General features: G+C 41.1%; 1 protein-coding gene across 3 annotated transcripts in view; it reads right to left on the reverse strand.

The window, feature by feature from the left end:
- Positions 1-22,860, reverse strand: part of si:dkey-97m3.1 (fatty acyl-CoA reductase 1) — a 59,234-nt gene that overhangs the window by 6,107 nt on the left and 30,267 nt on the right. Inside the window, exons 3-9 of one of the 3 annotated variants that reach the window (XM_046072287.1) lie at positions 12,444-12,619; positions 6,431-6,610; positions 5,189-5,366; positions 3,057-3,101; positions 2,850-2,968; positions 1,703-1,732; positions 1,331-1,398 (exon numbers count right to left, since the gene is read on the reverse strand). In XM_046072287.1, coding sequence (XP_045928243.1) covers positions 1,331-1,398; positions 1,703-1,732; positions 2,850-2,968; positions 3,057-3,101; positions 5,189-5,366; positions 6,431-6,610; positions 12,444-12,619 — 796 coding nt within the window. The remainder of the gene's footprint in view (positions 1-1,330; positions 1,399-1,702; positions 1,733-2,849; positions 2,969-3,056; positions 3,102-5,188; positions 5,367-6,430; positions 6,611-12,443; positions 12,620-22,860) is intronic. The other 2 variants (XM_046072290.1, XM_046072289.1) reach the window with 2 other exon arrangements.

Here is a 22,860-nt window from a genome sequence, read left to right on the forward strand (position 1 = left end):
TAATCCAGCTACAAGCCATCTGGTGGCAATTTCCTCGGTAAACGGAGCATGTTTACCAATCTGAGAGGAAACGGGAAAGAGAGGGTCCCTTGTCATCCTGCCAGCCTGACATCCACAGCCCTCTAATCCCACTGTATCTGATGACCGCTGGGATGGAAATAATGAGTTTTCACTGTTCATGTGCAATTTCATTGCTGCTATGGTCGCCTCAAAATAAGAATAGTTTTCACAAACCATAAAGGCTCAAAGTACTAACACATATTCACATCAGCTGCATCTAAATAAAGAAGTTGCATAACATGCAGAAGATAAAATTAATATAAAAACAATGTAAAATAATTTAAATGTCTAATCACACACACACATACATCTTTAAGCTATTTTAAAGACATACATGTAGTTTGTTCTTTTATCGAAGAAAAATCAGTTATATATTGGACGTTGAATACATGTTTGCCTTTGTATTTTTTATGAATTGGGTAAATTTATTAATAATTTTGAGTGATTCAAATTGTAATTTTTCCTGTTTCTCATATGCAATGTCACCACCATCAGTAATTTTTTGCCCCACTTTAATTAGATTAAGTGTCAACAGCCTGTGAGGCTGCACACAGTGGTGCTTTGAGCTAAATGCTAATGTCAGTATGCTAATTTACACGTACAATGAGAACGTTAACATGCTGATGTTTAGCAAGTAGAACGTTTACCATGTTCGCCATCTTAGTTTAGCGTGTTAGCATGCTAACATTTGCTATTTAGCACAAAACATACAACAATATACAAATCCACTTATGCAAACTAGTATTATCTTGCCTCTTCAAACCTAAAAAGTAAATGTTCAGTGTTTCATTAAAAACAACTAAAAGGCTAAGATTATCAATTTTAAAGACTTACAAGTAAAGTAAAAAGCAACTTGGGGGTTTAGGCGCACAGCACAGAATTAAAATTTGTTTGGGAAATGACTTCATGGCCAAAACCTTGCTTTGCTTGGCCAAAAACAGCTTCTTATTTAAAAATGAAAAGCTGTTTTGTCCTAGCTCTCAAGAAGAAGCTATATCCAGAACCTTCTTCTATTAGGAAAAGTATCCCACTAATACCCTCCAAATATTAAACCCATCTTCTTTCTCTTTCCAGCAGGTGGCAGACACTCTCCACAAACTACATCACAGGAACATTATGTCACAACACTGGACTATTGATTTGGGATGATTAACATGAACCGAGACAACAACAATGTGGGATGCCAGCAGGCACAGACAGCTCTATAAATATCAGCCTGCAGTGACAGGTTCCTATTACCTTTAAGCAAGACAACAAACAATGTACCTACCAATCTCTCCCCAGTGGAACGGGTTGATGCCACCGGTCGTGCAGTTGTACACCAGAGCTGTCTTAGGTCTGCAGGGTGAGAGAGAACAAGGTCACAATAATGCTAAAAAGTTCACATTTCCTTGTAACACTGCACTTCAGAGTAGTCTATGTAAGATATGAAACTATAGTGCTATAAAAGGCTGATTATAACTTTAAAACCTATTTAAAAAACACAGGTAATTCATGAGTATATATTACTCTGAAACAACACATGCAGACCTTTAAAAGAAAGTTCTGACAAGATACTGAATACACATAGGCTGAGAAACTGAGGGATAACTAAATTAATCTCTTAAATTAACCGTTTAACAATACAGGGGTCAATACTTAACTTATATTTTTCTGTTTTTCTGTTTTCCTTCTGAAAATAAGTACAGGTTGTCAGGTAAATAAACACTGGTATAATCACATAACAGTTGGCAATGTTGATGCATTATTATATTAGTGAGATCTGTCTTTCCCTTTACGAAAAACATTTGTTTGAATGTAATTTAGGTCTCAAACCCAATTATTTTACTGTATTTATCATCTTATATCAAATGGGAGTTTTAAGGTCAGATTTCCTCGCCACATTGTCTCTGGCACGAAAAATCTCAATTTTGGTGAGCATGATGTTTTGTAGTTAAATAGTGAGACACTTCCGAGGAAATGTTATGTCATGACTTTGGAATAGTGGGACTGATGGAATTTCATACATTGTGACCCATTCCTTTTCATTAATTTGACTTGTAATTTTTTTCCCTCCATTTCTGCCTGGCTAAATAACTAAGAATTTGATAGCTGCTTACTGCCATAATAGGTTCTCTATTCCAACTATGGATTGAAAGAAAAGAAAAAGAAAACAGGCAGACACAATTTATTTTATCTGTAAATATCAGATAGTTCCTCTCCAAATCCTAATGTTAAACTTTGTTCAAGTAAACTGAAGATACAAATGTGTGAGATTTTACAGTTTGGACTCACTTTAAAACTTTAATAAGTATTTTTGTTAAACTATTTTCTGTAATCTAGTCTTCTTGTTTTAATGCTAATTGCTAAATTAATAGACTTGTCAGGTAAAGGTAATACTGATGATAATGATGTGTATGCATGAAATAATGAGTTTTCCACAAATCTTTATTTATTATAATCATGAGCTGAAGTCTGAACATCTTTGACATATTCTTTCAAATGTTTACTTTTAAACATTTAAAAGACACATTTCCAAGTCTATCTTAAAACAATAGTCAGTTGTCCATGTGAACAGGGTAATAATTTCTCCTTTTCATACTGACCATTAAAAGATCCCCATCTCCTAAATGTTAGTACAAAATTCCCTCTTTTTCTTACTGCAGGAAACACAGGAGAAACACAAATAGGGAATTTTGTACTAAAAAGGCCGTTGTCCTATTTTATCACAGAAAATTGTGAACCTATCCTGTAGAACTAGGGATCCAGGGTTACACATTACTGAACAAATGCCTGGGTCTGACACTTACCTGTGTACAGCGGTGTACCAGCCAGCTGCCAGGGTGAGGTTGATGACCACGTCCACAGGGATCAGGTCAGCAACCGCATCGTTGTTGGCTCTCATAGTGCGCAAGATCCCCTTGCCAGCCTGATTACGGAGGAGCACCATCTTAGGCCTACAGAACTTGTCTGTGTGTTTAAAAGCTTTGGGATTTAATAGAAACATTTTGACTTACAGCTATAAAGATTCCACTCGGCCCGTTGAAGTTGTCAATCCAACCCTGAGGTGTAACAGAACATGTGTAAATCCTTTGAGATGTAATAGAGTCAAGTACAGCCGCAAGACAGATAAGCCATGCATGTGGTTGTGTTTGCTGAATCAGAGATATGTCACTTCCTGTGGTGGGAGAACAGAGGAGGCTGGGCAGCTGTGATTGTCAACTTCAATTAGAATCCATTAAAAATGGATGAAACCACTGGTTATAGACTGCAGCAGTTTCCAGTGTGGGGGACTGGAGAGCCATTACGTGGTCAAAGGAGGCTTGTCCTGAGTCAGATAATATGCTCTGGTGCAGATAAAGTGCACGAGATGAACAGGCCACTGAGGCCAGAGGTGATTTTAGCACCACAATCTGTTGGTGGCTTCATGCCAGGTTAAAGTGGCAGATATATCTTTTAATTGATATTTTGCATCATATTTTGGTTAAATAATCAACTTCTGAAGATATGCAGTCACAAACTGAAAGAACTAGATGCATTCTGTGGTTGTAAACACACCACACATCATCACAAACATAAATAGGCAGTCCCATCCCCCCCTCACCTCACAGCGCTTACTGGCACGAACTGCCAAGGCGATTGCATGGCCATGCATGAGTGAGGCCTTTTTTAAGCGTCACTGCCAGGGGAAGCTTACAAATGAAGGCTGAGCGCAGAGCCAGGATTTGCCATCAGAGACCCGGCGCGCACACACACGGCCTACATTTCCTGCCGCCACATAAACAAGGACTTCCCTGTGTTTTTCCTGGTATATTATTTAAGCAGCATCCTCTCTACATCTCTCAGAGTACCTTTGATTATTTCACTGGAAGGTTATGAACTTCCGTAAGCATCTGAGGAGCAGCTGTCTGACCATATAAGTGTAAACAAGCTCAAAATAATGGTCATAAAGGCAAAATCAGCTATCACAATTCAAAATTTAAATCTTCCACAAACTCAGGAGGACTTGAAGTAAGGGTTACGATCATTAATTAATCTGTTATTTTTTTAATAATAACTAGATTCATGTCAAGAGTAATCGAAACGTCCCAGAGCCCACTGACCACTGTTGTCTGACCAACAGTCCGAACCCAAAGATCTGGTTCCAGCTTCTCAAACAGGATGGTTTTCTGCCTATGTCTGATAGCAGAATATCAAATTAACTGGAACATGATATCACTCAAATATTTCTCTTTTAATTCACTAGGGTCAAAACAAGCGCACCACCCCATCAACTCCCACCTGCACAGAACTACAGTTGCCTTTATTGCTTTGAAGAATGTAAAGAGGAAGAATGATGTGTATGCTGTGGGCTACTTCCGCCCTGTTATTTTAGTCTATATTTACATTTTGGCACCGTTAAAACTATGCTGAATTAGCTTAGTTAGTGGTTACTGTTTGCAGTGTGCCCATGAATGTGCAGACAAATATCACACAAAAATCTAATAATATATATATATATAAAAAATTATTATACTTATTTTTTTTGCACAGAGTTCAAAGTGATTTTAATCCTCAAGTTATGTGAAATGCAAATGTTGAAGATGTCTGGATGCCTGCACCAGCACCTTGACTGAAAGCAGCTCAATCAGGGAGGTAATGCGATGTTCAACTTTTAGAGTTTAAGCCCTCCGCTGAACGCAGGGTGGCCTTTACATGAACTTCTTCAGCTTGCCACGCTCAATGTGACAGTTTTTCAGCGTATCTCCGGCGCAAGTGTCCCATTTCTGCCCGCTTATTCACCTTAAATCTCCCATCCCAGCAGCGCTTTGATGACTTGAATCACACTGGTCATCAGCCAATTTGCTTGAATCCTGGGCCACTTAAGATAAAACCCACTGGGAAGCAGTATTGACCTGTGCAGGACTGCATTGATCAATGTCAATGATCAGATTTCCATTTGTTGTAATGTCACAGGTGGACACACAATGAGGGATCGGGAAACGTCATTCAAACATGCAGCTGTATTACTGTTCACACCACACTGAGTCTATTCTGGTGTTAAAATATGCCATGGAACATAACAGTAGACACATATCTCAGCATTAAGTGTAATGAAGTGGTTTAAATCAGTCTGAGAAAACAGTATAATAATATTCAGTAGACTCACAGGAAAAGGCTCCTGCCAGCTGGCTCCCACTATGGAAGGTCTGATGATGGCTATGTTGAGCTTGTCTTGCTCCTGCTGCACCATATACTCAGCCAGGGCTTTGGTGTAGGTGTATGTGTTGGGCCTGTCGCTGATAAGCCGCGGTGTGATGTCCTGCACCATTCCATCATCCATCCACCTGAAGACAGAAAAGAAGGGTTCAGTCGGGGAAACGTAGCGTGCATCGTACTGTGTTACTTATTATTCTTGCATGTTGATTTTGGCCCATTTGTGTGTTATTATCATTAATAAATATAACGAATTGGTGTGTACGAAGTGGTATTAGCCTTGACTGAAATAGCAAGACACAGACCCAGCCTGGTCATTTATCATTTAAAAATCCATAGTGATTTTGAGCCTACAAGTTATTCAAATAAATGGTAATATAAATGATAAATCCATGTTAATGATTTTAAGATAATTTGTTGACATTTAAGACAGATGTATACTCAAAAAGAAGTGTTTGGAAAGTCTAAAAGCAGTGAAAATCTCTTTTGAAAGTTTTGATCTCATCACCACTCCACGTTTTTAATTAAACTGGCACTGCTAGAAATTGAGCAGCTACATGCAGGAATTATGAAATGTCCTGTTCCCCATTAATGCTTAATTCTTGCCAATGAATTTTAAGAGTAGATTAGCCTGATAATGAGACTGCACTGCCAAAGACGTGGGCATTTATTGATGGAAATGTATCAATTGAGACATAGGCTGTAATCGAAAGCCTGCACAGATTCTCCTATGGTCTTGTTTAGCTATTATTTAGCTTTTATCAGCCATTTCCTGATCTTGTTGTTAGGAACCTCATTTGAGGTAGAATTCTTGTATGCTTGATTATGGTTTTATACAACATTATATACTAATGTGAATTTTATTAAATAGGAAAAAAGGGTTGTTGAGAAAACAGGTTTATAGTCCCATAACCAAAAATATTTTTAATATCAGTACTGGAACTCTGGGATCGGACAGAAGCAGACCAGCTCTAGTCACTATGACACCTTTGACTGCTGGAAGAAAAGTCGATAAAACTTTGCTTTCCAGGTGTGCCAGAAAACACACTGTATGGAACTCTAGTACATTATTTATTTTATATAGTAAGTATATTACTGGCTTTCAGAAAGTGTGTGGTATTTCAGATGATACGACTGAAACTAAAACTGATTTTATGTCCTTGGGGTGCAAAAAGACAGCGCTTCATGCACTCACTCGAGAGACTCAATGAGTTTCTTAGGCTCCACGGGTGGCGGGTAGATGACCTCATCGATGTGCTTGCGATTGCAGTTTGCATAGGCGGTGGAGATGTGAACGAAGGCCCCGAGGTGGCGCATCTGCTGGGCCAGGTTGAGGAGCTGCTGTGTGGCGATCACATTCAGCTGCAGTGCGTGTCTGCCGGAGAGATGAGATAGTGTCAATCAGTGTGTCTTCTCCGTTTGTGTGTGTGGGAAGTTAAGTGTGTAAATTAGTCTGTGCGTGGGAGTGAAAGGGGTGTGTGTGTGTGTGTGTGTGTGTGTGTGTGTGTGAGTGTGAGGGTGTGTGTGTGTGTGTGTGTGTGTGTGTGTGTGGACACACTTTGAGGGTGTATTTGCCAGACTGCTAATATCCCTGAGCATTTGCATGCGAGAACGTTTGCGTTTGCTGACTCCTGAGTGTTCCATTTGATGAGAATTTGCAGAACATGATTATAAGCCGGAGCAGAACGACACAACAGGATGGTGAGACATGAAACCGAACAGGAGGGAGAGAGGACAAGACAGAATGAGAGCAGGGGGAGATAAAAAAAAAAAAAAATGAAGAGCAAACATCTGCTCTCTTCATAAATGTGTTAGTCTCATCGTTATTTTCACTGAACACCCATTTTCAGGTCATACAACCACTCATTCAGCCACGAGCACTTCAGTACATGACAGTAATGCTGCACCATTAACTGAAATGCAGATTTAAATTCACGCTTCTTCCTGCTGCGTCTCCTTTTGTTCCCTCTTAAAAAGGAGTGTGTTGTATGTTGATCAAATTGGGAAGCTGTCTGAGGCCTTAATTTGCGCTGGAAGGGAGATCTGCTGAATAAAACAAGCGATCCAAATTTCTCTGTCAATTGAATCAACAAATGACAAGACTGCATTAGGCCTACAGCATGTAATGAAGCGCGAGTAGGCAGAGGGGGCAGAAATAAAAGCAAATCAATAATGACTGAGAGAGAGACATGGACTAACAACTAGTAATCCTGCTATGGGATAACCTGTAGAATAGTTTTTCAAGTTCACAAGAGCCCAACTGATGTCTACAAATGTCTTGTTTTACCCAACCAACTAGAATAGCAGCAAATGCCCACATTTGTTCAGAATTTTAGATCATCTCTTTTTAGATTCAGTGTGACGTACATTTTAAGGATTCCATTGTCTCCATGTCTATGGCCAAAAAAAAAAAAAAAAAAACATCCATTAATCCACTAAGAATCATAACTCCAGAACTTTCCTGAGAATCAGCATGTTTAAGTTTTCTTCAGTATCAAAACTAATCCAGTGATAGTTGTCTATACATCTGTATGTACACTGCAGACAGTAACAGCTATTTAGACTTAGTCACAGAAATCACAAAACAAAAACATCTGAAAACTACACTAAAAACAAAAAGCAAACTCTAAATACACATAACAAAAGTTCCAGTTGCTATTCTGTAACTGGTTACGAGTCTATTATACTGTGTATATGTCAATATGCTTCATTTAAATTGTATAGATGAGTATCGAGGATAACTATACAGTGAATCTACATTCTGTTGATCGACTGATCAATTGTTTGAGCAGTAGTCAAAATGAAGACGAAGAGACAAATGTACCCAATTCTAGTCCTGACAGCAATTATGATTACAGGAGGTACAATTACAAAAAAGAAAAGAAAGAAGAACATTCTCGTTTTATCCAGAATCGTGCAGCTCTAACCTCCTCTGGGCAACTCACACAGCAGCACACCCAAACGCTGCATTCAGCAGTGGATCTGAGTCAACTCTGGAGCAGAAGTGCAATAACATACAGAGTCCATTTTACTTGAGGCGACAGTAAGAAAAACTGAGGGTCAGTTTAAACAGACACTGCAAGAGTGATTCTCTGGCTCAGTCTGGGTGTGACAGGAAAAGTGAGAGATTGAGTGTGTGTCGGTGTGTGGTGGGCGACAGGTCCAACTCGTTAGCGGCAGCACAGATAAAGTGAAGCAACGCAGTGACAGTTGGAGGATGGGGGTGGTGGTTATGAGAGGACAAGCTCTCGTATGTGTGGGCATGTCATCTTCCCACCACCTTCTGGGACCATATGCAGGGCATCCTGCCAGTAGGACAGTCAGGAAAAGACTGATGGACCGCTGTGCCCCTTCCTGCATCTGACTCATCACTTATCGTTTTTTGGGGTTATGATTTGGATGTAACTAAAAGAACTATAAAGCTCTTATCTGAACTAAAAGTATCTAGGGTCTTATTTTGGTAGTTTTGGTCCGACATCTGGGAACATCTGGCAACAAAGTCAGATAAAAGTCTAGTTAAAAAAAAAAAAAAAAAACACGCTACATGAAATTGCTTTAATTTTGGCTTGCATTTTACCTCATCTTTTAAAATACTAGAGTTTTTCCCTTTTTAGCCTATGCAACTTCAGAATGACAATCCTACAAAATAAAGTCACTCTACTTCCCAGCAGTAAGTAACAGTAATTCCTAATGATGCAATTCATTAAATTAATGTTACCTGGACCCAGATAAGTGACAGAAAATGGATGGATTATCTCGTGTGAAAGTAAATTGAATCTCTTTGGGTAGAGAGAGAGATGTAACAGCAGTCACCAGATCAATATAAAGCTGTGTATAAAAGCACTCAAACCCAATAGGTGTCCCGCCTCCAAACACACATCTATAGTAAACCTGGGGAGCCGTCCGACACCATCTCCAACATTAGTCATCTCCCTCCACGCATGCATGCAGTGTGACATAGCACTCATCCTCTTGTTTTTTGAGCTCTGAAAATATTTCTCATTTAATGCTAAACAGCTTTTAATGTTGTATTTAATGTTATGTGCTGCCTTGTGCATTTTTAGTTATCTGGGATGTTTTTTAACATGTATTTTTAATCATGTAACGTCTCTTGACACCCCAAACAAATTCTTTAACAAACATTTAAATCATACATTTTTGAAAGGTAAATTTCCCTACATTAAGCTCCAATTAAAGCCAGGTGTGTGTAATTAAACCCTGCAGATTCCCAGAAATATTATAGCAAACATAACCTTTGTGCAGTTTATGTAACATGAAGGATCAAGCTTGTTGAACATGTTTGTATTTTCATGTAGTCTTACGCCCCCTTTCATACATCCTCTTCAAGGCAGCAATGTTTTTTAAAAAGGTTGGAGGCCACTGATCTAAAATCGCTTTATTTGGGAGATGTAACTGAAAGTGGGTGCTCTCACAATGCTGAAAATTAGAGCTGAAACAATTAGTTTAATTCGATCTTATGATGATAAATTGTTATCTCTTTTGGACTGATGGTCGGACAAAACAAGACATCACATGTGTCATGTTGGGCTTTAGGAAATTAAGATTTCTGCACAGCGGTAGAGACCGTTTATGCACCAAAAGTAAATAATGCCAAAATATTTGACAGATTAACTGATAATGAAAATCATCATTAGTGTAACCCTGCTGCTAATTATGCCTAATCGGACAAAACTGTGTGCACACCACTACAACAAGTATGGTAGGGTTAATGGTCGACAGCTTGAGTAATTTAACTTGAAGCTGCAACGATTAGTCAATTAATCCATTAGGGCATCCACAATAAACCCCAGCAACTATTTGGAATATCAAATCATTAGTTTCAAGCAAAAATGCCAAACATTCCCCAGTTCCAGCGTCTCAGTTATGGGGATTTACTGCCTTTCATTATCTCAGGCTTAATGTGATGTGATGCCATTTTTCACTAAATTCTAACATGTGTATTAATGGTTAATAAAAATAATTGTTAGTTGCAATTTTGTCCCTCGTTTGTCTTTCAACTACATTTAGCTAACCTACAGATTTCTTTAAAAGCTGTCTGATGGTCCGACCGATCGCGTTTCTTGTCCCATTAGACTCTTGGACTACCCTGGTGACCACAATGTTATTACTACACATAAATGATGGTCAGAACTACCATAACACCATTGAAGTATTAATAAACAGGAATCTCAGTGTGGATAAAGACCTGTAGAGGATAAAGACCAGTGCTGAGGTGTCAGCATGAAAAACCCTGGACTGAGTCCGAAACCTTAAACAGAGACGCCACGACTTGTCTGATGTATGCCCCTGCACTGCTTACAAAGCTGCCAGCCGCTACACAGAGTAATGACTCCGAGATGACAGAGGAAAGAAAGGATGAACATGGGAGTGTAAGCTAGATAAAGAGGGCTGAAAAGAAAAGGTGAAGGCCACTCGGAGAGAAAGATGGAAGGTGAAGCAACAGAGGGGGAGAGCGGAGAGCCGGCACAAGGACAGAGAGATGTGACAAGTCAACAGATCAATATAAAGCTGTGTGAAGTGCAGCAGCTTTACCCCAACTGAGCAGTCACTCAAATGTGATAGGTGTCCCGGCTCCTAACATATCTGTAGTAAATCTAAGGAGCTGTCTGATAAGACCTCAAATAATTGTCTGTCTGTCTATTTCAAATGTGTGTAATCTTGTAATAGATACAGCATAGTATCACAATATTTTATGTGGCAATATTGTATTGATACACGGACGCCAAGTATCTATCTTATATAAATTGTACATGAGAATTTTACTTTTTGATACTATATCAATAAAATCAATTGCTTTTTCAGTCCACTAGAAAAAGAGTTTTCATTTGGGACAAAAGTTTGGAAAAATAAATAAATAAAAGAAAGGTAATTGCAAAATATTGCAATATGTTTAAAAAGAGACAGCACCCAACGCACAGTGAGCTCAGTGCATACAGGATGCGATACTGGTTATATGACAAAAACTTATAACACTGATCAGATGAAGCAGAGCAGCAGCACATCATCCACAAAAGCAAAAAATAACCAGGTCACCATTTTATCTATCTATGCATCCCCCACCAATAACAGCACAGTAGCCTGAGGCTGCAGCAGATAAGTGATGACACATTTTGAGGGGGTTCAAGCCATATAGAAACCTTAGTAAGTAAACACATTGCAAACAATTTTCACAAATGCGAGTATCTAAAAATTTTCACTGGCTGTGACAACTCCACGCTGAATCCCCTCCTTCATGTCAGATACTGTCACAAATTTTCTGGGTTGATCACACTAGAGCCCGATATGAGCAAACTGCAGATTAATCAGCATCTGTGTTTATAACTATAAATGACAATACTTTTTTTCCCCTTTTTAAACTGAGACATAAAACATTCCCTTCAATCATGTAATGAGTGTTGTCGTTGAATAGTTTGTCCACCAGAGGACACTCTGCAACTCCTGTGTTTGGAACAAATCCACCACAAAAAAAGCAATAAGCTGTACTTTTGTATTATTTGTAATAAAACAAGTATTTTTAAACAACAACATTATGTCATGTTATCTTGGTGGTCTCATAGCTACACATAAGAAATGTTTGGGATAATCTTTGTTAATGTTATGCGTTTCTGAAACAAAAGAAAAATCGGCAGATATGTTGGAATATCGGATTTTAAAATACTCAAATATCAAACTTGTTCCTCTTAAAAAAAGATCACACAAGCTATCTGTGCACAGTGAATAAAGTAACCATCTATTGTTTGACTGTCTCTGTACTGAAGATGACTTTGTTTTTATAAACGGTTGCTTTCTAAACATCCTCATCCCTTTGTAACAAACGGTTCTACTTCCTCTTTACTTTAAATCAGTGAAACAGAGCAGCCTGTTCAGTGAGCTGCAGATTCTACGGAGTGATGTCTCACAACAGGAAGCCCCTGCAACAAGGAACATTTACCAAACAAACAATCACGAGATGTTGTGTATATTTTTGGTAAATGACTTGCTTCAGTGAAATGTCAAAAAGCTGGAAGTGGCACAGAGTTTGTAATCAAAATGGTTTTCAAATGTTTTAAGAAGGAAAAAACTGTGGCAGCAGAAGGCAGAGATGAATCAGTGAGTGGATCAGAGAATGTTTTGTTTATGTATGAAGATGGTAAAGACCAGATGAGAGGGTTGTGATGATGCATTTAATCTGGGGATGTGTTCCTCACTTGAGCGGCTCGTCGAAGCGGATGGTGGCGGCGCAGTGGAAGATGACGTCGATGCAGGAGGTGAGCTTCTCCACATCCTCTGGGCTGATGGCCAGGCCAGGCTGCGTCAGCTCGCTGCTGATGGGGATGATCTTCTGGTGGAAGTCTGGGTTGTCCTCCCGCACTCTGTCAAAAAGCTGCCAGACACAAGAAAAAAAAGAAAAGAAAAAAAAAAAAAAAAAAAAACACCACCACATGCAAAAAGAGAAAGATAAGTTCACTGCAGACTTGTTCATCAGGAGCAATCAGATAATGCAGGACAATAAATAGAGTGACCGACATATGCCACTTATTTTTACCATATTGCAAAAGAGTTGGAGGACAGATCTATAAAAACTGACTCAAGCATTGACAGCTAAAAACTAAAATAGAATGACAACACAAATTATCTCAGGTCAGCTAACACAGCAAATGTGTTACTTTGCACAACCACTTCAGGCAAAAACCACCCACATGTCCCAGTAAAGTTTCAATGTCACCACCAGATTTGTTTCTGATTTGAAGTATCCCGTTTTCTTTCATGAACAATAATACTGAGCATGGACGTCATGAGGAACGTCAGACAGGGGGTTCAGTCCACAGTGATACTCGTGCCGTTGCCTGAGTGTCTCGTCAAAGACACTTCACAGTAATGAAAATGTGACCTACTAGGACACCGTGTCTCACCACAAAACTTTTACACCTCCACAATGACAGCTATTAATAACTGGCTCTTGTGCTGCAATGATTAGTCCAACTACAGAAAATAAAGTGTTAAAGTGTAAAAGTCAGTCGTTACAGCCCAATGGATTTGCTTTCCTTTCTTAATACCTTTGGGTTTTTAAAATGTTGATTTGACAAAACTTAATCTTATCAATCTTAGTACAACTGATCAATAGATAGGACAGCGAGACTGACTGATGAAAATAATTGTTAGTTGCAGCACTAACTATTTGGTATCACAATACTGATATACTATATGCATATCAAGATGACGTAGACTTTATGGAGAATCATATTCATAAACTATTTATAGACAAAATAACCAGAATGTGTGTTTGGAATAAAATGCAAAAGAAATCCAATGCTGCCATAAAGCAGTCCTTTTCATAGATTGTCCACAATGGTCTAACACATATAGAGAAGGGAGAATCATCATTATCCTCCACCACCATCTGCAAACAAAATGGGTGCCCTCTAATACAATTTGCAAATTTGCATTTGCAACCTGCATGTATTATTAATGACAGTCTTCAGTAGAGCTGATGAAAATAAACTGCCTTATTAACTCAACTAAAATACTAGAAATATGACTGTCAATATTTGTACTTTTACATGAAGGCTACTTTGGCCCTCTGCAGGTATGACAGAATGGGTGGGTTGCACATGTATAGAGTTGCTGCTATGGACCAATGAGCTTTATTTGCCATAAGTCAGACTAAGGCGTGTTCCCTGATGAATGTCCCAACTCTGACACAGTACACACACGGAAAAGCTTATCGCCTCATTTAAGTGTTTAAATACACTCCCTGTTGTATACATAACACTATCAGTGCTGTCCATAGCAAACATATATCCGACAATGAAAGACTGAACATTTGCCCCTCAGTTCAGGGGAATCTGAGGGGAACGGCACAAGCAAGACTGAACCCATTTGTGGGAGGTTGTGGAAACAAACAGCAGAAACTGACAGGAACTGACTTTTACATTTGAAAAGCTGGAAGCAATGAATATCTGGCATTTTGGCTTGAAAAATGCTCAAATGAAAATTAAAAGTGCTGGAACAAATAGTTTCAGGCAAGCAAATAGTTCATCCCTCAGGTCAAAAATGCTGGCCTAGAAACGTGTGCGACCACATAAGCTCATGCCCTACACATTATGCACGATGCATGTGTAACCCTACACAAAGCCCCACTTGACTGATATTATTCCACCTGTTTACACTGCGGTTTGCTCACAGAGGGCTGCAGACGACATTCCAACATGGAGGTGGGGGGGCGGGGAGATAAGTGAGTTATAGTCTGGATTTACCAGCTCACGTCTCATACAGCCCTTGCTGCATGACACCCTGGTGCACCCTGCAGTGCTGAGCACTGCATCAGAGTCTCTCTCCCACTGGGAGACACTAACCAAAAGGCAGCCGTGAAAGTCAGTCAGATGTCATATGAGTCATTCATGTCTTCGCGCAGTTCAAATCAGGAGTCGCAAAGGGTAGCATTGCTTTGCTAACCAACATGGCTGACATTTGTGGCAGTGTGGCAGCCGTGCGACATTTTACAGAGTGTAAGAGATGGCATAAGAAGAAAAAGAGGGTGAATGAGAGGGGAAGTGAAGGGATTGGTAACAAAGCCCGGGCTCTAATGAAATTGCTGCTCTGTGTGTATGTTAGCTGTCCTAGTAAGCAGAGCACTCTTGCTGAAGAGGACAGATGTTGAATTAAACAGCTTCAAACTGCTGTTTATAGTCATGTTCTGAATATCCATCAATTTTCTGTTTTGTGATGTCATCCCTCTCCCTCTCCTCCAAATACCCCACACTGCCCATATTAGGCACAAGTCATGATGTACAGTATGTAATGTCATAACCAAGAACCATTTCCAAGTGAGGGAGGGGGATGCATGCAATATTTTCTGCATGATAGTGTAGCACTGCGATCATTATGTAATGTAAAAATAATAATGTATTCCCTCCCTCTGCTCCAGACCAACAGCTGGCAGTAAGAGAGACCTATAGTCTGTAGTGTCAGTAGAAGAGATTCAGTGTGCAGTTTTCTCACAAAAATCGTTCCAGAAATACCAAACTGGTATGCGTTTCACTGCACAAACTGTTCCCTCTTTACTTATGATTCACAGACCTATTGATGTCATTTGATGACCTCAGTTCACTTCCTCTTGAGGGTGTGTAGCTTGGTAACAAAAACAAACCACATAACCTTGTGGGTAGTGTGACAAGAAACATTACCCTGACAAAAAACGTGAACTCTTCTTATAGGCCTGATGTTTATGTGCCCCTTCACACACACTGTATCATGTCTTACAAAGAACACCTTCAGTCAAAGAGAAGAACTGCTAAAGCTTTTTGGGGAACAGCCTCATCAGTCTTGATTTGCCCCAAATAGCATGTAGTTACACATTCTGCTTTTTAACCCCACGATGAAACACTTTTAATGTCACACATTCCTTTGGTAGTGAGAGATTTGGAACCACTATTGAGATAAAACCAACTTCAGTAATTTAACACGAGAAACCGCATTAAGAAGAACCTCTTCAACGCTGAAACAAGAAGAGCTGGTTTGACTGAGAAGGAACAGTTAACCACAGTACATTATGTTTTTAGCGAAACCACTTGTCATACGGTTACCATAAATCACAATAAGGACCCAATCTAAGAGTTTTTGCAAATGGAATCTTCACAAATCCACCCCAATATAAAATCAGTGATCACGCTCCTGTTTCTAGTATTTGGAATAGAAGCAATCTATGAATGGTGTTTTCATGCACCTCTCCCAGATGTTGAGTTTTATCAAAAAAGGAGAGTGGGTTCTTTGGCTGTCAGGGCTACACATGCACCTCTGAGCAAGGGGCTTCACATTTCTTTCCCAACTTCACTCTCATCAGCACTGCAACTGTAGGTTGGCAAAACTACGCCTGCTGTTACGCACATAAATACACTCCTTCACCGGTTTCCTGTAGGGTGACATCAGCTCCTACAGAAAATGAGTGTTTTCAGAGTATTTACTATTTACCATGCCCAGATTCTTTCTTTAACCTTAATCAAGTGAACCGAGTGGTTTGAGTTACCTTAACTTTGAGCGAGAGAAAGCGCAAGAGAGGGCTGGCACAAGTAAAAGAATGACAAATGAACACAGCAAGTCTTCTCCGTACAGTGCAAACGTGTCTGAATTTTTAAAATATTATACACACAAATGAGCATTTAATTAAAGTTCAGAGGTAAATTTATTCCATCTGTGTTTTTGAGGCGATATCACATTAGAAATTATTAAAAATGCCAAAGGTAGTTAGTTATAAATACATAAATTGCATATTTTCAAAACAGAGGAAGAGCAGAGCCACAGTGTTTAAAAGCATTAATTAGCCTTTATATATTATTAGTTTCACAACTATAACTGGTGGCATTAATATGCATCAGCAGTCTGCCGTCTGTCAGCCAAACACATTTCACTTGTCATTGGTTTTGATTAAGATTATACTGATACATTAACTTGCATTGTGTCACAAAGAAAGACACAGTATGTTGTCCGATTGGCTGTATTACCAGGGACACAGTCTAATGCCTGCCAAGATTACAAGATTTACAGTGAAACAGTAACCCCGATATAACCCTCGTCTCCCAGGAAGGAAGCCCCCAGACTCCCTTGTTTGTGCACACAACTACTCCTGGGTGTTAAGGTTAAAATGCTAATTAACTTAAGTGCTTTCCCCCCCGCTGGTACCGCAGTAATGATGCTGCACAGGGCCGTTACTGTTCCTCGGGCAGAGTGGCAGAAAAAAATGAGACAACTGTACAATGCCATCACTTACTGAAGACTTGAAAGATAAAAACCAACGATTCAGTGCGCACTTACTCCATGACATACTACCCAACAAAAATAGTAATCAAAACTCATATTTATGAAGCACCTCTAAGCCAACGTTAAATTACAGAAAGACCCAGAAAGTGCATCAGGGTCAGAGGGGTGAATAAGGCCATAGAACGTGGGCTTCAGAGCACCCTTTGTTACGGGCACAGTCAGAGAATGGCATTGTGGCACTGCTTTGTAAAAAGCTTTTCTTGTGCCAGCCTTCCACCGCTCGCATTTACCATCACACCCTTCTCTGCCCCACAGGCATCAATGAGCAAACTGCCTTGTGCAGGAATACAATAGTCTGCCAGTTTGCAGGCTGTGTGCCCACCCCACCCCAGAGTGTTGAGGAAATACAGAGTAGCCCCAAGTTTTTTGGTAGTACATTTTGTGGTCAGTCAAAGTTATGGCCCTGAACAGGCAACAATCAATGTCTTCTATAAAGTCAGTTCTGTGAATAACTTTCACATACTTGTAGAGGTGGCTACGCGTTGGACACTGCCATTTTTAAAGACCATGAGGACAATAAATCGTCCATCAAGAGCGCTTGAAGTAGCCACTCTGTGGACTTTAACAGAAACCCAACACTAATGGCACTTTCCTTTTAGCCCAGCAACCCGAGATGCAATTCACACAACCTCTCTTCTCTTTAACTGCCCTTTAACTGGGCTCCAATCTTTTCACAGCCCCCTTCATGCAGACCTTTCCCCTGAAGCAAAGGGATGACAGAGAGACAAACAGCATGGGGAGAAAAAAAGTAGAAGAGGCACAAAAGTTGTGAGGAAACAAACCGTAAGGTTTAGTTTTTTGGCATAGTCCAAAATATTGATAGTGGGGTGGGGTGGGCATAATAGGACACAGTGTGAAACAGAGCTAATGTTGGGACATGCTGTTCACACCTTCAGAGGTGTCGCCAACTCCTCGACAGAGTGGGAAGTCACAGCTGCCGACCCTCAAGCAGTTAATTATAAAAACATCCATCCATCTTCATCCGCTTATCCGGGGTTGGGTCACGGGGGCAGCAGCTCCAGCAGGGGACCCCAAACTTCTCTTTCCCAAGCCACATTAACCAGCTCTGACTGGGGGATCCCAAGGCGTTCCCAGGCCAATGTGGAGATATAATCTCTCCACCTAGTCCTGGGTCATCAGAGGCCTCCTCCCAGCTGGACGTGCCTGGAACACCTCCCCAGGGAGACGTCCAGGAGGCATCCTTACCAGATGCCCAAACCACCTCAACTGGCTCCTTTCAATGCAAAGGAGCAGCGGCTCTACTCTGAACTCCTCGCGGATGGCCGAGCTTCTCACCCTATCTCTAAGGGAGACACCAGTCACCTGCCTGAGGAAACCCATTTCGGCCGCTTGTACCCGCGATTTCGTTCTTTCGGTCATGACCCAGCCTTCATGACCATAGGTGAGGGTAGGAACGAAAATTGACCGATAGATCGAGAGCTTTGCCTTACGGTTCAGCTCTCTTTTCGTCACAACGGTGCGGTAAAGCGAGTGCAATACCGCCCCCGCTGCTCCGATTCTCCGGCCAATCTCCTGCTACAGTCTCCCCTCACTCTTGAACAAGACCCCAAGGTACTTTAACTCCTTCACTTGGGGTAAGGACTCATTCCCTACCTGGAGTTGGCACTCCACCGGTTTCCTGCTGAGAACCATGGCCACAGATTTAGAGGTGCTAATCCTCATCCCAACCGCCTCACACTCTGCTGTGAACCGATCCAGTGAGAGCTGAAGGTCACAGACCGATGAGGCCATCAGGACCACATCATCCGCAAAATGCAGTGACGAGATCCCAAGCCCACCGAACCGCAGCCCCTCCTCGCCATGACTACGCCTCGATATCCTGTCCATGAATATCACAAACAGGATTGGTGACAAAGCGCACCCCTGGCGAAGGCCAACCCTCACCTGGAAAGAGTCCAACTTACTGCCGAGTACTCTGACACAGCTCTTGTTTTGGATGTACAGGGATTGGATAGCCCTGAGAAGGGCCCCCCCTCACCCCATACTCCTGCAGTACCTCCCACAGTATCTCCCGGGGGACCCGGTCATACGCCTTCTCCAGATCTACAAAGCACATGTAGACTGGATGGGCATACTCCCAAGCCCACTCCAGGATCCTTGTGAGAGTAAAGAGCTGGTCAGTTGTTCCATGACCGGGACGAAAACCGCATTGTTCCTCTTCAATCTGAGGTTCGACTATCGGCCGAACCCTCCGTTCCAGCACCTTGGAGTAGACTTTACCGGGGAGGCTGAGAAGTGTGATACCCCTGTAATTGGCACACACTCTCTGGTCCCCCTTTTTGAACAGGGGAACCACCACCCCAGTCTGCCACTCCTTGGGCACTGTACCCGACTTCTACGTAATGTTAAAGAGACGTGTCATCCAAGACAGCCCCTCCACACCCAAAGCTTTTAGCATTTATGGGCGGATCTCATCAATCCCTGGGGCTTTGCCACTGTGGAGTTGTTTGACTACCTCAGTGACTTCCTCCAGGGAAATTGACGAGAAACCCCCATCAGCCTCCAGCTCTGTTATAAAAACAGTTGCAGATTAATTCAAGTAATTTTTGAAGGAAAAAAAGCCAAACATTTCATTGTTCAAGCTTCTCAAATTGAAGAATTTGCTACTTTTGTTGAGTTTTGAGAAACACTGTCAATTTCCTTGTTTTTGTTCCTTTGTAACATCTGGACACATCTGTAGTTGCCGTGTGCACCACCATTGGTCATTTCCCTGCTGAATAAGCCAGAGACACCAATTGGAGATGAACAGGCCAGAAAATTTACTGTAGCTGGGGAAGGTCCGTCCAACTGTGCATGTCAGAAAATTGAGGTCATTGCTGAAGGTGCAGTCGTTAATTGCTTCTGTCTGACAAAGTCTAAATTAGTGACCCTGCTCACATCCTATTATTCGACTGACAAAAGGGGGGGAAAGAAATTGTTTTCCAAGAATTATTAGCAATGACCAAAACGTTAACAGTGGGCATTAGCACAAAAGTCCATACATGGTGGAGGATGTGGGTAGTCATTATTTCTTAGATACCAGTGAGGATCTTTCTCATCTGCTGAACTGACAGACAGAAATGAGGATGGGTCTCATAGGAAGCAGTGACAAAGGACAGACGTGACTAACCCCCTGGGGCTGTCAGCACATTAGGGATTAAAAGGGTCCATCTACACTCCTCTTCACCCAGTCTTGAATCCATCCTTGCGCCTCAGTGTCCCAGTGGCATAGAAACAGCTTTAACCACCCAGTCATTACACATTTCAGCAAAATCCCAAAACCTGCTGTCGGAGGCGGAAACTCTCCCTGCTGAATTGTTGTAACAATGATTTCATACCAACTGGCTTTAAAATGCTGAGTCTTGCTTGTGGATTGGGGCGGAAACTTATTGTAGAGGGAAAGCGTTCTGTTTATCTTAAGGTAAGCACTGTCTACAAATAGCATTACATTTCATGGAGTGGTCCACTTAAGAGAAAGAATGCCGCAATCTCTTTATTTAACTCTTTCAACACTGAATCTGACAGTTTAAGAGCTTAGCTGAGCAATCAAGGATTGCAGTGAGCAGGTCATCATAGCAAACAAAAAAAAAAAAATAAGAGAAGGGTTTTCTCATGTCTGGCTCTGGGCTATCATTGTATACAACTCAACTGAAATGATCAATATGAGCAGAGTAATAAGGTTTACGGTGACACCAAATGTAGAGTTTCTGGGCTTGGCGTTCTGGTGGCATTCCCTTCTTTCAGACAGTGACCTCATGCTGAGTATAGGAGAATTTTATTACCCTCCAAGAGCAAACAGAAATAAGCCTGTTTATGATGTGTTCTGCAGGCCTTTGTGTCTTCACAACAAGGAATTAGCTGGATCGGACGGTGAAATCAGCTATTTGCTTTTTTAGGCACGATGCTTAGCAGCCAGAATCTTCAGAAATCATCTGAGAGAAGCCCTATTTAAGTCCAAAACTTCCTCCATGTTTACCTGTTGTACATAATACTGAATTTATTAAGACATGTCCACAGCACCAACTCTCTGTACAACAGAGTCACGTCATCAGCTCTCTTAGCTAAGGGAACTGCCATTTTCATTCACCAGTTACTTTTAAAGTCTTCCCATGACCAATAGGTTTTAATGTCTACAGGAAGTGTTGAGTTTCATTGACAGCAGCTTTTCATCAATCAGGAAGTGGGAAAGTGGAAAAGACCCCAATGTCTTAACCACAACCTTGGCCACAGGAGACTCTGCCATTATTTTAATACCAGCTTTATGGTTGTGCAAGGCCTGCCTGGGTCATGAAGATGCAGGTGTCAAACACAAAAAGTTGTGATAAAATGGTTCCTCATACTAGAGACCAACATGACACATGTGGTATTGTGGCTAAAAGCTTGTTCACCCCCGTGAGCCATTCAACTACCATAAAGTTGACTGCGGTTCTGAGTACCGACATGTCTCCCAACAACCACTATGGAAACAGACAGATTTCCTCTATCAGATTGATTTCAGAGTTTATCTAGAGGTAGAGCTGCTGCAGGTTGTAATCTTGATGAACACGATCCTCTTTGAGGGACAGAGGAGAAGTTGCTCTCCACATCAATCAGGCCCCAAAGCCTCTACGAACCTTCTGCTGCCCCCTCCCAAAAAGCAGGGTTTCATTCATCTTGACCCAATAGACGACACCTAAATACACAAAACAAATATCAACTAAAGGCCAAATAATGATGCAGGGATAAGAAATTTGGAAGAACGTTTTCTAAACTTCCAAAAGATCCGTTTGCTGACTTCATTTGCTTTCCTCCAGCTGTTTACACACTGACCATCCTTTAAAGTAAATCCAATACCAAAATGCCTAAAGACAAAAAACAGCCCTTTGAAATTTTTCATGCTTTATTTAAATTTCCATTTGGTGTTCATAAATATACTACTTTAACTCCTATTATTGACAAAAAAAAACAACAATACTGTTACCGTCCTTATTCAAGAGTCAAACATAATAAAAGGGCAGACTCTGTATAGTTAATGCTGACTTTCTAAAGAGCAGTGTGTGTAATATTTAAATTTAAGTACAGGCCCCTCCTCGAAGCACAGGCAAGATTTTATGTACATTATGTTTAGGATGGACAGGGCACAGAGAAGTACATATGTGTCCTACTTCAGCACTGTGGTCAAAACACAAGTCGCAAAAAAGCATTGCCTCACATTTCAGAAGGCCTTCTGCCATAGATATCTTTGGAGCCATATGGATGTGGAAGAGAGAAAACTGACTGGCAGACTCCACACGCTGTGGAGGCCTACAACAATCCCCTGAGGAACAGAGTCTTCACTACGCATGTCTCCACTGCCTTAATGACTTCAGCAGAGACGTTTAATGTGCTAATTTGTTTAATAAACTAGAGTTAATTTGCGGCTTAATTATACGCAAAAGCATTGGTTCCCGCTTGCCCCTCTCTCTGGGGAGGAATTGCAGGGCTATTGGTTGCCTCTCAGTCTTCTTGCCTGCTGCACTGCATGCCAACCAACCACAGATGAGCAGCAAATGCCTCACAATGTGCCAGACTGCCAGCCCCTACCTCTCCCTCCCCTGTCTCTGAGCAGAACTCAACACAGCAATTCCCCCAAGTCACCGCGCTCGCTCTCATCCCTAGAAGTTGCTGTTTTAGCAGAGCTTGACACACCTTTAACACGCTGCCACACAAACGGCAGGATTTAGCTTATGATGCCTGAATGTATGTGACGGCAGAGAAGCATGTTAAGAATGGTCTATTCTTGCGTCAGGATTGAGAGGTAGATGGATCAGTTGTGCCTGCGCTGACAAC

The sequence above is a fragment of the Micropterus dolomieu genome, linkage group LG16 (assembly GCF_021292245.1).
Source record: "Micropterus dolomieu isolate WLL.071019.BEF.003 ecotype Adirondacks linkage group LG16, ASM2129224v1, whole genome shotgun sequence".
NCBI classification, from domain to species: domain Eukaryota; kingdom Metazoa; phylum Chordata; class Actinopteri; order Centrarchiformes; family Centrarchidae; genus Micropterus; species Micropterus dolomieu.